This window comes from Alosa sapidissima, chromosome 6 (assembly GCF_018492685.1).
Source record: "Alosa sapidissima isolate fAloSap1 chromosome 6, fAloSap1.pri, whole genome shotgun sequence".
In the NCBI taxonomy this organism is placed as follows: Eukaryota; Metazoa; Chordata; class Actinopteri; order Clupeiformes; family Clupeidae; genus Alosa; species Alosa sapidissima.
In genome coordinates, this window is record NC_055962.1 from 33,431,093 (window position 1) to 33,444,884 (window position 13,792).

The 13,792-nt window shown below is 40.0% G+C and overlaps 2 protein-coding genes across 15 annotated transcripts in view; one reads left to right on the top strand and one right to left on the bottom strand.

Moving 5' to 3' along the window:
- The window catches only part of LOC121711252 (dynein heavy chain 8, axonemal-like), a 49,734-nt gene extending 36,195 nt beyond the window's left edge, over positions 1-13,539 (bottom strand). Inside the window, exons 1-38 of the mRNA XM_042094657.1 lie at positions 13,316-13,539; positions 12,491-12,615; positions 12,103-12,237; positions 11,914-11,998; positions 11,680-11,831; positions 11,362-11,551; positions 10,523-10,686; positions 10,027-10,203; positions 9,836-9,949; positions 9,639-9,746; positions 9,447-9,548; positions 9,043-9,189; positions 8,756-8,953; positions 8,593-8,669; positions 8,408-8,507; positions 8,175-8,294; positions 7,936-8,071; positions 7,635-7,822; positions 7,245-7,325; positions 7,011-7,127; positions 6,690-6,809; positions 6,337-6,475; positions 6,064-6,176; positions 5,655-5,761; positions 5,441-5,543; positions 5,117-5,237; positions 4,662-4,834; positions 4,409-4,535; positions 3,865-4,100; positions 3,625-3,729; positions 3,395-3,508; positions 3,220-3,282; positions 2,541-2,641; positions 2,320-2,457; positions 2,003-2,243; positions 1,486-1,685; positions 1,203-1,356; positions 831-994 (exon numbers count right to left, since the gene is read on the bottom strand). Coding sequence (XP_041950591.1) covers positions 831-994; positions 1,203-1,356; positions 1,486-1,685; positions 2,003-2,243; positions 2,320-2,457; positions 2,541-2,641; positions 3,220-3,282; positions 3,395-3,508; positions 3,625-3,729; positions 3,865-4,100; positions 4,409-4,535; positions 4,662-4,834; positions 5,117-5,237; positions 5,441-5,543; positions 5,655-5,761; positions 6,064-6,176; positions 6,337-6,475; positions 6,690-6,809; positions 7,011-7,127; positions 7,245-7,325; positions 7,635-7,822; positions 7,936-8,071; positions 8,175-8,294; positions 8,408-8,507; positions 8,593-8,669; positions 8,756-8,953; positions 9,043-9,189; positions 9,447-9,548; positions 9,639-9,746; positions 9,836-9,949; positions 10,027-10,203; positions 10,523-10,686; positions 11,362-11,551; positions 11,680-11,831; positions 11,914-11,998; positions 12,103-12,237; positions 12,491-12,607 — 5,027 coding nt within the window. The 5' untranslated portion in view covers positions 12,608-12,615; positions 13,316-13,539. The remainder of the gene's footprint in view (positions 1-830; positions 995-1,202; positions 1,357-1,485; positions 1,686-2,002; positions 2,244-2,319; positions 2,458-2,540; positions 2,642-3,219; positions 3,283-3,394; positions 3,509-3,624; positions 3,730-3,864; positions 4,101-4,408; positions 4,536-4,661; positions 4,835-5,116; positions 5,238-5,440; positions 5,544-5,654; positions 5,762-6,063; positions 6,177-6,336; positions 6,476-6,689; positions 6,810-7,010; positions 7,128-7,244; positions 7,326-7,634; positions 7,823-7,935; positions 8,072-8,174; positions 8,295-8,407; positions 8,508-8,592; positions 8,670-8,755; positions 8,954-9,042; positions 9,190-9,446; positions 9,549-9,638; positions 9,747-9,835; positions 9,950-10,026; positions 10,204-10,522; positions 10,687-11,361; positions 11,552-11,679; positions 11,832-11,913; positions 11,999-12,102; positions 12,238-12,490; positions 12,616-13,315) is intronic.
- LOC121711314 overlaps positions 12,519-13,792 on the top strand; it is a 35,837-nt gene continuing 34,563 nt past the window's right edge. For 10 of the 14 annotated variants that reach the window (XM_042094813.1, XM_042094803.1, XM_042094804.1 and 7 more), the window contains exons 1-2: positions 12,519-12,636; positions 13,337-13,384. The gene's annotated coding sequence lies outside the window, so the exon portion shown is untranslated. Of the gene's footprint in view, positions 12,637-12,681; positions 12,750-12,811; positions 12,830-12,877; positions 13,385-13,792 lie in introns of those variants that run through there. The other 4 variants (XM_042094806.1, XM_042094812.1, XM_042094805.1 and 1 more) reach the window with 3 other exon arrangements.

Below are 13,792 nucleotides of genomic sequence, written 5' to 3' on the forward strand. Positions count from 1 at the left end.
ATTTGCTAGGTAGATGAGGTTTAATATAGTTAGAATGACTGAACAGTTAAATAGGTGGATAGTTTAAATGGTTAAATTGTTTAATAGGGAATTATTGTAGCAAGGACTTTTGAAACAGTTGAGTGCATTACCACCACCATCTGCTGGACTGAGGTGTAATGGCAAGTGTACCCCTCAGCCTCGTTATGGCAGCCGGGTGAATAAGGCGAATAGGTCTGTATGTTTAAAGCCTGAGAAACTGACAGTTGATGCAGGTGGCCTGGCCACCTGGCATAAGATTCTAATTGCTGTGATGTCATAAAGGCCAATGTTAAGTCTATGGAGAAATTTTCAATAGTTTTTAATTAATAGTTTAAAAAGTATAAAAGTTACAAAGATGAAATGTACAAATCACCCATAAGACCTACGTAACATAGTTTGAATGAAGTTTCTACGTTAAACGGTTGAAGCTGCATTAACTGTGTTAGAATATAATAAGAAGATGACTAGGAAGAACAGTACAGTGCATTTTCATGCACTGTAATAAGAAGACTAGGAAGAACAGTACAGTGCATTTTCATGCACTGTAATAAATTGGATAAAAGTAGAGTGCATTTTCATGCACTCTAATAATAATAATAAGAAGACTTCGTATAACAGAACAGTGCATTTTCATGCACTGTAAAAAACAGTAGAATACGAGTGAGATCCTGATGAGTGTGGGTAGTGAGGTGTGTGAATATATAAACCCGAAGGGGAATGAGAGGAGTGGGCATGTATTTCGGCAATACGAGTAGGATCATCTGTGAGTTAGTGGTGAGTAGAGAGCCAATGAGAGGATGATCCTGTACCCGGTCAGAGACTTCTGGCACAGCTCAAGCTGCTCCTGCAGGTGAGGCAGCAGCTGACCCATGGTCTCGTCCCCTACGCAGCACTGCACCACGTTGGGGATGTCGTGAGCGCGCTGCATGATCTTAATCCAGGACTTGTCAATGTTCTGGAAACGCTTGGCTTCCTGCAGACCAACGTGCCAACGAAACAAATGTTAGAATTCAATTCGCAAATATAACTGGGACAAAATAAGTACACCAAGAATGATAATCCAATGAAATTAAAATGTTACTACAATGAGAACTGAGTAAGAAGGCTATATCACTGATGTTTGTCAAATTGTCAATATCATAAATTGACAGCCCATACAACTCACTTCACCATGAACACACCTGTGGCAACTGTTTGGCAATATCTCCTCCCACAAACACAGCTTCCAGATACACCCACAGGTTCTGAACGGTGAGCCACTGTTCAATGATATCGGAAGATGTCGACAACTTAAACACCCAGTTCTGGATGTCTTTCTTGAAAGGAGCATTGTATCTGCGCAAAGAAAATCAAAGCACTCACGTCAAGAACTGCACACAAGAAAGGTACAAAATGACTGCATGCAGACACGTGTGTTGGTGTACGGTACAACCCAAAGGGTGTTATACTATGATGATGAAGCACCTGTTGCTGAGGAGTGACCCCAGCAACATGAGACTGTCCTCCATGGTGGTGACAATCTCAGCAGTTTCAGCCCCACGAAGCATGAGCTCTCCACGGCCCTTGAAGGTCATGAAGCTAAATGATTGGCTGGACCAGATGTCAACCACCTGCGCCAGCTTGGCCTCAATGTCCTTCTCCTTCACAGCTGAGATGCAGATGTCCTGAGGAACATACCCAGCACAGTCAGGAAAACAGAAGAAATACCAATCAAAGACCAACTGTATAAAGAAAATGGCATCACTGTGCATCTTTGTAACTTTTAGCTACCGTTTTACAACACAAGGGTAAGTTAAAAGAAAAATAGGTATTAGTCTTAATTGTCTGATTTCATGTGAAATTACTGCTTTAAAAACAAGACAACCTCAATCAACTGCCCAATAGACCAAAGATGGTTGGATGCTCGCCATTCAGACATGGTACAACATTAAAATGAAGAGCTACAGTATTAAGAGACCATGACAAGTTAAGCAATACTGACCTCAATGTCCTCTTTGTATTTAAGCAATGGTGCCTCCATGATGTTCTGCAGGGAGAAGGTATCTGCCTCTATATCGAACTTATGTCCGGTCAGGTTGGTGATGCGGTCCCAGTGCCTTAACTTAATCGCCTTGTTCGCCATCATCTCCAAAAGGGGACAGGACTCACTGAAGTCATCAATGCGTTTCTTCAGGTCCAGGAAAGCCTGCCAGTCCTTCAGGCCTTTGGGCAGCTTACGACATCTGCACAGGCACACCATGGGTTAGTTTTCAGTCTAATAAAGTGTGGAGATCCTCCAAAAATGAACAATTGAGCTACCTGTTCTGGAACTCCAGAAGCTCAGCATTGATCTTCTCAATGTCCACATCGGTCCAAAGAATGTCATAATAGCCACTAATCTTGCTCATGACTGCATCATACAGACCATACAGCTTCTGGAGAAGACCCAGCTCCTTGCTAAACAAAAAAATAAACAACCATATTGTTGTAAACTGTAAAAACAAAACACTTAATTGAAGCACTGTGAAACATGTTGTTACCGGATTTTCTGTAGAGCCTCATAGTCTGTAACAGGCAACCCAAACAGCTGTTCTCCTGAGGAATAAGTGATGAACTTCCTCCAGAGATCATCAAAACAGGCCTGTCATACACAAGACAGACACAAGTCCATTTTCTATTCTAAACAGCTGCAAGAGTGTGACATCACTTTATTTAGATTTTTCTGTAGACTACTCCTATACTTCCATTTTTTCCTAACATTCATTTAATCCAGTCGCATTGTCTTTTATGTTTTCAATAACCTAAATTAATGTATCTTATTTTTTTATTTGGGGGCAGCCGTGGCCCACTGGTTAGCACTCTGGACCTGTAACCGGAGGGCTCCCCGACCAGTGGGAATGGCTGAAGTGCCCTTGAGCAAGGCACCTAACCCCTCACTGCTCCCCGAGCGCCGTTGTTGTAGCAGGCAGCTCACTGCGCCGGGATTAGTGTGTGCTTCACCTCACTGTGTGTTCACTGTGTGCCGAGTGTGTTTCACTAATTCACGGATTGGGATAAATGCAGAGACCAAATATATACTTATACTTTTCTTTAACTGGCAGTAACATAAATCATATGTTTTACAATTTATTTGTGAATTAAGTAGTCGAAAGTTTACACCCATATCATCCAAAAAATAGACCCTAGCTTGTTTTTAGACTGGAGGACTGCCGTTTTTACCTGGCTGATCTGTAGCCTAGTACTGGCTTCCTGTGGAGGGATTCCTGCCACCATGGGACCTTCCTAGTGTTTAAAGGACAGAAAAACATGTCACTGAGTTACATTCAAAATGGAGTCTGCAAAAGTAATCAGAAAAACGGAGTGTGTAGAAAAGAGTGGATGGAAACCATATTACCGTGTCATATTGCTCAGCAAACGTCCCAACATCATGTTTAAATATGGTAACAGATGATAGCAGGTTCTCTTTGAACTTGGGCTGCACTTGTACCAATTCATCCTGTACTGATCTCTGTAGGTAGAAATAATTGTCATTCAGTTCACCTTCACAACAGTCACAACATACAGCGCATGAGCTCAATATGATTCTAATAGAGCAATGTGGGAGAGACCCTGATAACAACTGACCGCTTTGGACTGCAGTCTGATGAAGGAGTATCTGAGTGTGTCCACACCCTCCGCCTCTTCCTTGGTGACCTCCACCTCAAAGCGGGACAGTATGCTATACGCTTCCTGCAGGAGGAATGAGGGGATATGTCATGACTATGTAAATGACTAATGTCATTACTATGTCAATCACATGGACGAGGACGACAAATGTCATAAATTGGAGTCATTAATACTACAGTTACTAATACATTAATTTACCTCTATGGGTCCCAGAGCCATATCAATCTGGATCTCAGAGTCACGGATGTTAGCTAGAGCCTCCATGGCAAAGCGTACATCCTCTAGGTCAGCAATGGGCCGGGAGAGCTTCTTCAGATGCTCACTGGTGAAGCTTATGATGTCCATCATCTGCTTCTTGTATTTCTCATTCAAGTACCTGCACAGCAGTTTCTTCCAAGCCTTTGCCTCAACCATCAGGGACATTTTGAGGGGTGCTGGAAAAGGATGTGTTGGCATAGCTCATTACTACACAAGCTAAACAAGATATCATTAATTAGTATGAAAGATATGACACTTCTAGGGCTGCTCGATTGTGACAAAAAACATAATCATAATCATATCAGTACATGTCAAAAAGATAAGGTACACAACATTTATCACTGTAAAGCAAAGGGGTGTGCTGGATTCATAACTCAATACACAACGAGAGCATTGTTGCAAAATGGAATGGAAATCAGTTGATTCAATTAATTGTACAGCCTAGGTACTAGCTACTGGCTACTTGTAACACATTAAAACATACCAGTGGACAGCTCAATGGATCCTAAGATGATAATAGGCTTGATGTCCTCTATCTCTTGCTCAAATGCCACATAGTGCAAAATTTCAGACCTGATTTGAGTTAGATATGGGTTACTGTCCATGAACTCCTATTGGAGTCACACACACACACACACACACACACACACACACAGAAATTAAAGAGAGAATTTGGGTGTTTGAATGATGACAGACATGAAGCAGTAATATCTGTGAGGAACATCCCGAGTACACACCTTAACCTTGACATCCCTGTCCTGAGCCCACACCACTTTGAAAGGCTGGAACTGTTTGAGCACATCACTAGTCTGCTTCCTCAGCGAGTTCACTGCCGAGGTGAGCAGCACCACAAGCTTGCAGATGTCCTTGTGCTCAGCCACACTCTGGTAGAAAGTCATCACCCTCAAGTCTGCAAGAGATCCAGTGTGGGTAATGAGGTCAGTTCTCTGTGTTGTACACTGACTGGGTGGCCTTGCCTGGTACAGTAACAAATTAACTAACTGCTTTTGTAGTTTTGTAAGACAAGTATTTTTGTTGGGATTTTCACTTATTGTGTCAAGGATAATTGCTCCAAGATCCAAATTTCCATACTTTCCAGATTTCTGCAAACACTCATCATCAAGCCATGATTAGCTGAATGCAAATATGAATGCACGCTGTTAATAGAGTGTTGTATAAGTGGAGCTCTTACTGGGGGTGCTATCAGTGTGACGTAACTGTCGCCAGCGTGACACACCACGGCTCACCTCCAGGACAAGGTGCACAAGGCGGTTAATGGCCTGCTGGATGTCATCCAGGCTGGGGACCATTACCTGTAGTGCAGGCAGAGAGTGGAGCACTCACACAAAGACAACTTGCTACAACTGGGTGACACTAACATTAAGTGACCACCGTGATGTACAGACTACAGACTAAAGCTAAACTTAATAATACGAAATATAAGAATAAGAATTGATGAAGTTCACATCAAGCTGGTTGGGATATAACATTTTTGAAGACAATTCTCTGTACTCACCACATTGGGAATTGTGAGATGGACCTCTGACTTGATGAAAGTGACTAGCTCCTCTGACCTTGACTCAGTGGGTGTGCTGAAGAGGTTCTTTCTTGAGGATAAGCTGATGAAATGAGACAAATTGGAAAAAAAAAAAAAAAACAACTCCAGGACCACCATTCTACCACACAGTAGTGTGCTCAATATTTCCAGTACACAGAACGACCAAACTCACTTGGAGACAAAGATTCTCCTCTTGAGGGTGTCCAAAGACAATTGTGTGGCTTTAACTAAAGCATCCAGCAGCTTGGCACTGAAAAAAGTGAACAACTCCTGACATTCCTACAGAGAACACGAGGATGTTAGACACAAAGACAGAGGTTGGCATGTGGACTATAGACTATTCTTTTTTTTACTGCTATCCATGACATGAAACTCAATGGTAGATATACAGTTATAATCTTTCAATTACAAAATAACTGAAATTACTAGATTCTGTAATTGCATATTCTCAGACATATCATATTTCAATATCAACAATATTATACATTTGTTCCTTAAAGGAACAGGTCAACTTTTTATGAAATGTGCTTCTTTGCCATCTCTCCCAGATTTAGAAGTTGCCATGTTCCCAAGACTGTCACCTTTTCAAACTCATCTTCTTTCTCCCCTTCATGGCCCTCTGCATTGTGCTCATCATCATTTGAACCATCACTATCCATTGAAAATCCAACCCTGCCTTCGGTCTTTCTATGCTCTACAAAGCAGGAATAGAAATCATAATTTCAACTTTAATATATTGTGGGGTGGTGTAAACACATAACGAAAACCTTATTTTAGAACCTCCCTACTACTAGAATACAAGAGAACAGTTGGGAATCAGTGAAATGCAAGATGAGTCTTTTCTGGTCCAGTACCTGTGACATCTGTAGGAGTGGATGCCTTGGTTTCTTTAGACACATAAATGGTGCTTAAAATGTCAATGAGTTCCCTCACAGCCTCTTCTACATGCCTGCTCTTATGGTCCAAAATGTCTGCCCACTGTTTGCACTGATTCTGAGATCACAGACATAATGTATCATCAATCACTTCAAGTACTGTAGGTCTTTCTACTGACATTGGTACTTAAAACTGAAAAACGACATCAAAGAATGTCACAAAACACCCATTGTTAAACTGTTGACATATGTATGAAATATGGAAGCAGTAAAATATCTTTTAATCTGAGGATTTCCGTGACTGTTATGGGGCTATGAGATAAATGAAGCACCTCATTGACTGAAACGAGATCTTGCAGGGAAGACGGTCCGTCATCATGCAGGTTTACGAGTGTGGTCTCCGAGATGTCCTGGAGCACAGCATCAATCTGCATCTCACAAATATCCCTCACCTTTTGGGAGAGAGATAACGATCAACAGGTATTCTTGCTTTCAGGATTCTTAATGATTTCTGCGAAACATAATTTCACTGCATTTCTACATAATTTCACTGCATTTCTACATAATTTCACTGCATTTCTTACTTCCAGTAACTATATGCATGTGACAATAAACTTCCTTGTACTTGAAACAAGGGCATTATGATGCTGTACCTTCTTCAAAAGATGACTCAGCTCTGACATTGCTCTGTCAATATTGGTGAAGAATTTATCCAAGATCAGAGACGACCAGTTCAGCAGCACTAAGCCATGACGGAACACAGAATCCACCTGTACAGGTCAAATAAACACAGGCACACAACATGCAAGCAATTAGTACTCGTATACCTCAAACTTCACTCACAGTGTGTATGAAATAGTGTATTGAAAACATAAACAATCATTTACATCTTTTATCTTTGAAGACATCAGATTATAGAAAACAGGAGGAATCTTCTTTAGGAGCTCCTCATAGTTGCTCAGGAAAGTCTGAAATGAGTATGATCATTAAATGATAGTGTTAATGCATAAACTATTGACAACTTTATCACCATTTAATTCACCAGAATATCTCTCATCTGAAATCAAATCAGGGCTGGGTAGTATAACCTAAACAATATGAACAATTTGAACAAATATGATTTTTACCACAGTAGGTCTTAAAGAAAAATAAATATTCTGTGATATACTGTATATTGTCAGCATCCATGCTTCAAATTAAACATCACGGTATACATTTTAGACCATATTGCTCAACCCTAGTTGAAATACATACAAAAGGTAGCATGCTTTTAATACCTCTAGGCGAAGACGACTGGCTGTCATGGACTTCTCATTCTTCACCAGATTTAGTGCCTGCTCAGGAACTTCCATGCCCATCTTCAACATGCACTTTGTTTCGCGAATAATTTCAGAAATCTTCGGGTCAAAGTTCACCAACAGCTTTCCGGTATCAGGATGCATTACTAGTAATGTAGCTTGCAGAGCTACACATGGATTACAACATGTAAATATTATAACATGTAAATCAACAACACATCTGTGGTATAACAATACGCATCACGATATATCACTGTCAAAATGGGCTGGTGACACTTGCCATACTGTAACTGGGAAATGTCCCTCATCCAGGCCCTGTGGTACAAAATCTCAAACTCCACAAGCACTGCAGCTGTTCTGTTGTACATTTTAATCACATCCTTGCCCTCCGGAGTGGACAACATATCAGAATTTTGCTGGGAGGGAGAAAAAAGCAAAATTTAATTTTGATTTCCAGGATTTTCAGTCAAAGTCAGAAGAAGATATTTAACAACCTGAGACGGTGTGTAAAATGGGCACCTCTATGTACTGAATGGGTTCTTGTATCCTCCTGAACAGCTGCTTAACCCAGAGGATTTTCCCAGCAATAGGAGGCATGTTCCTGGCCACTGGAGGGTCCTCCCTATGGGCTTGGTACAGCTATTTAATAAAATTAAAAATGATCACACTGAATAAATCGCATGCCAGAAGAATCTGCAGACATTTACATGAGCTTTTTGGTTAAAGTAAAACATGAAATGAAAATATGTTACCTTTCTGACAGACTCCAGTTCTGAGACATAGTGCTGAAGAATAAGTGCCACTGTGTTAGAGATTTCAGCTTGCAGACAGGGCATATTTAATTTCTGAAACCTAAGAAAAAAAAAACATTTCACAATATTTTGCAAATAAGAGTTAATCAGACTGTTTTGTGCACTTTGTTAAAGGGCCATGGTACCTTTGTAAAAGACGTAAAGCCTGTTGAGATGACAGGATCTTTGAGAAGCAGGAGTTCATGAAAACTTGTAGCTGATTCTGCAAAGTGACACACATAAAATTGGGACCTGAAAAGCTCATTATTTCCCTGTGTTCATCAGTAACACAGAGAGGAATTCACATACCTCAAGGTTGCTGATCTGTGTTATGAATTCTGCAAAGTCGACTTCAAATTCAGCTTTCCGAGGTGCCAGGAAATCATATTGTTTCTTCTTCATGGTCAAATATATATTTTGAAACTTTGCAGCTATTGTGTCAATTCCTTCAATGGTGGATTTGCTGAGCACAGAAAATGTTCTGATAGCAGTTATCATCTGTTTTATCTGTGAAGAAAACAATACAAACACAAAGATTAGAGGTGATAAGGGCCTATGAATTCAGTAAATAATGTGTGTATGTTTGATAAGGTCACCTTCTCAAGCCGTTTGCAAAATCCTTCAAACTTTCCAAAAATGTACATCTCTGAAACATCAAAAGGTTTTTCACCAGGCCTTTCAAGTGTTTGTTTCTTTGTCTTATGGAAGCAGGATTGATACTCCCGGAACAAGTAAATACAATCCTAGTGGAACATGCAGAAGGATTCATTAGCCATTTCAGATGTACCGGTATAAGTATTCCACTGTGTGAATTACTGATGTGCTGTATTCGCATACAGTGCTGCAACCTATATAAGCATATTTGGCTTAACATGAGTATGTTCAAGTTTATGTTTGTTTCTTGGCAGACGGTTTTATCCAAAGCGGCATACAACAATAGCAATAAACATTACATTATCGTTATCAAAACATTACATTATCTAGTTTATGTTTGAGGTACTTCAATCTTTTTTATGATGTCTTGAGTGTCCTGGTCCCAAATCCGACTGGAGCCGTTATCTGTGATGTAGGCTCTACAGGCTGTTACCATTTGATTCGTAACCTGACAGAAAGAATCGTCAAAATCCCTTTGAATTTGTCTTTATATAACTGATGAACAACAAAAAAGAAAGGCAGTTGGAAAAGCGATTACTTTGATGAAGAGGGAGGTCATTCTCTTAGAAGTGTTATAATAGCGTGACACGCTGTGGATCATTCTAATGGCATTGATAAGGTTCTGAATGCTTTTAGCCATAGTAACCTGCAAAAAACCATACATTTCACTTTAGCCTGGTGCAAATAGGGCATAGCAAAACATCAACATGCTGTATAAAGACACTGAACACTTACAGGATCACTGTTGTAGAGAGGCTGGCAGACCTTCTCCAGTGTATACAGGAATTTAACATTGTCTTTGGCTTCATTAGCACATTCTGTTATTCTGGCATCTAATTCTTTCCACAACTACAAAAGAAGACACTTCAGATTATAAATAACAAATGTAAGTATCATTTGAAATAAATAACAGGTAAATAAACTACCTTCAGTGTTTTAGAACGGCTGATGTTGAGCACATTGATGACTGCTTTGCACTCAGGGCTCTTGATGTGCTCAATAATGGAGTTGAACTTTGCAGACATCCTCTTCCAGTGCTCCAGTTCAGTGAGAGGTCCAGAGGCGTCAGCCTCTTTCCTCATCTGATCACTCTCAGTGAGGACCTACATATGGAAAAGTGTTGAAGGTCAGACATAAAGTTCTCCATTTAGAATGTATAGACTTGGATGTCAGTGTTTCCCATACATTGACTTATTTGTGGTGGCCCTCCACAATATCAACATTGACCACCACACAATGATTTTCCAGGTTGTGCTAAATTGTGCTTAAATCTGGTTAGCATCATAACCACGCTGCGCTAATTTGTTAAAAACTGTTGCATTCAAGTTAATTCTGCAAACCTACCACCACAAATAGAATTCAATTCTGTGGGAAACACTGGATGTGAATAAGGTGGCTGGGTCATTTCAGGTGACAGTGTACCTGTTCAATCTCCTTATACCACATCATCAGAACTTCCTCCAGCTGATACACCATGTCCATATCTGCAGCTGTTGCTTTAATGGCCTCAAAGGAAATGAGCTTGGAAAAATCGATGTGTGTTGCTTCCTTCAAGTGAACAGCCCCCTCAATGCTTACCTGGATCCCTAAAAAGTGCATTCGGAGGAGTGTCACTGTCTCAGACTGTTTTGACTAGACATATAATACATTTCCAGTTTCTAAAAAATATTTTTGTTTTTGTTTTAAATTACTTTGACCTGAATGACAGCACATAATGAACCTATGGGCATCAAAATCCCAGTGTGGGCTTGTGAGCTACATACTTGCAGAGCACTGTGAGCTCTAATCTGGAGAGAGCAGTAATACAGGGGAATACAGGGGAATTCCGGCATATTTCAACCTGGGGCCCTATTGCTAGATGTATTTAAGGATGATTAGGGACACAAATGAAAATCTGTTCAGTATTAAACTAGCTAGTCTGTTAATACTTGCAATGCATTCCTAAGTAGCAGCTGGCAAAGTAAACTGCTATTTACCACTTACGAGGCTCAACATGGCATTCAGTGTCAGCCAACATGGACAGGATCCCTACAGAGATACATGCATGCCTGTTTACCCTGGTAAAGGTAAATAAACATCAGCTTATGCCCCCTCGCTAACCTACCTCAAAACTGATCTGATTTTCTCCTTTTTTGTCCCTTATTAAGTACCTACAGACATCTAACAAGGCTCAAAAGGGTTGAAAAGGCTGGAATTCCCCCGTAAGACTCAGCATTTATTCAACATTCACCTATTTCGATAATTTTGCAGAATTTTCTCACCATCCAAAAAGCTAACATAACGTGATATGGTATCTTTGAAGTTCTGTTTATCCTTCTCTCCATGTTTTGATGCATTAAGAACTCCCCAGTTGTCTGTGGCACTCACAGCAGGCATCAGGACTTTGGACAGCAGGTTTTTAGTTCCCTTCAGTAGGCCCTCTCGAGCATCAAGCATGGAAAAGTATATTTCCTATGGATGTAAGGAAATATGTCACTGAAAAGATTTGGAAATTATATCCATTTCACGTATGATGCTGTCTGCTCATGCCTTTAAAAATACAGTACAGGCCTATACTATCTAACATTTATGATCCTCACCTCATGTATGTTTTTTGGATTAATGACAGCATCAACTTTAGTACGGACAAAAAACAGGCAAAGTCCTGTAAGGCAAGTATCTGACAAGTTGGCTAACATCAACCGCATTATTTTGGATCCCTTTGCTGTTCCAGGGAATGAACGTCCACATTCTGAAACAAAATGTTTAATAATTATAGTATCACCTTTATGTTTCAGTAAAAGGTTTCTAAATGACCAAAGTCAGTTGTTTACCTATTCCAGGAACTTCTGCCTCCTGGTAAACAAATGAAATAGTTTTGCTTCCTCCTTTGGCAAAAAAATTATCAAATGGCCCCAACTAAAAATAGATTCCAAGTGATCATATTAGTGCATTTATGTTTATTTAAGTTAGTATTAGGCCTAGAACAAAATGTTTGGATAAATATCACAATGTGAACTCACAGATGAACTGTCAAGAATAAAATCTTCAACCCCTGATACTTCAAGAGAAAGCCTGTCTGCCAGGATTTCAAACATGTACTTGTGAGCTTGGGTAAGTTTGGTTTTGCGCACTTCTCTTGCCTCCTTGTATCTTGCCTATAAAATCAAGTTGTGCAAACATTGAGTGCAACCAATCCTAACAATGTTAACAGTTTGGGTTACAGTAAACTATGCAGGACATCACACAGCTAATAACAGTGTCCATCATTACGATAACGTATGACCTCATATAGCTTGTTGTGGAAGCTAAAAAGTCAGGATGTTTCAGGTGTGCCAACAACTTTTTGCTTTTATGATGTTATCGTTACCATTATGTAATTGGCCGATAATTAAAAAGACAGCTCGCCACCTGTTTCTCCTTCATAGTCTCCTGCACAGTCTGGACATTGCTCCCTGTCCGACGAAAAACAGATCCCCGCCTGCGGTCAGGGCCCTCAGGCGGTGGTAAGGAGTTGTGTTCACTCATCTTCAGCCCTTCAGAGCAGATGGGGAAAAGTGAGCTGAAGTTATTATAGAATGATAACATTACAGTTTAACGCCAGAGGTTATCTAGGCAGCTCATTCAGTCTCAAAGTATGACATGGTTATGATAGAAAGCATCTAGCAGTGTAAGTTAGCTGCTAGTGAACTAGCGTTACGTTACGTTTATTGAACTAGTTTGTAAACTACATTTTGCAGTAGCTTACAGGTGGTTTAACTACGTTATCGATACTTATATTCGTATTAGTAACGGCCAGTGGGCCTAATTCAAGTAGTTAGGCTAATTAACGTTACTTTACCATTTTTTGTGTGGCTAACTACTGAAACAACAAACAGTTTGGCACCATATGATTCTCTAACGTTACTGTTAGTGTTAGTTGAACTCCTCTTGACCTGATCATATTAACGTTAACGTAACTTACCTAGCTATGGATAGAGAACCAAGACAAACGCTAGCTGCTAAAGTTAACATTAACGTTAGCAGCTAGGCCTAGTTCTAGCCAGCATGTCAGTTAATAGCTGCTAACGTTAATGTAAAAGTAGAGTCAATGTTAACGTCAGCATTTAGATAGCTACGTTCATGGCTACGTTGCTTTTATCTAACGTTAAGTTTATCTAACGTTAGCTTGCTAATATAACTAACGATAACTTTAACTTTCTAGCACCTACGCTTTTGCAACCTAATTTAACTCACCTTTTGTGTTTTGGCTCTGAGGTGAAAGCTGACGAGTGACTTCTACGACATTATTCCGTCATTTACTGGGTAAGTTAACTTTAGTTGGCTACCAACCATGACATCTGTAGATTTGCTTCTGAAAACTTCTGATTACAAAGGCTCTCAAATCCTTAACGTTATTAGAATTGTTGTTGATGGTTTGTCCGTTAATTTCAGTGACAGATTTGAACTTGAGCGCGAGGCAAGGGATGTGTGAGGGATTTTTAACGTTGGTAAATCAATCATCCATCCATCGCACAGAATGATTTTTGTAGCACGTGCAATGTGTACAACAGCCCTGCCCTGGATATGTCTCTCATGTGCTCTAAAACATTTGATTTAAATGGAGATGTCATCATGGGTGCGTTAATAAATCTACATTGAGTTGACACAAATTATTCACTTTGACGAATTTATGTAGTCAATTACGTCTCAGCCCTAGTTACTTTACTTTGA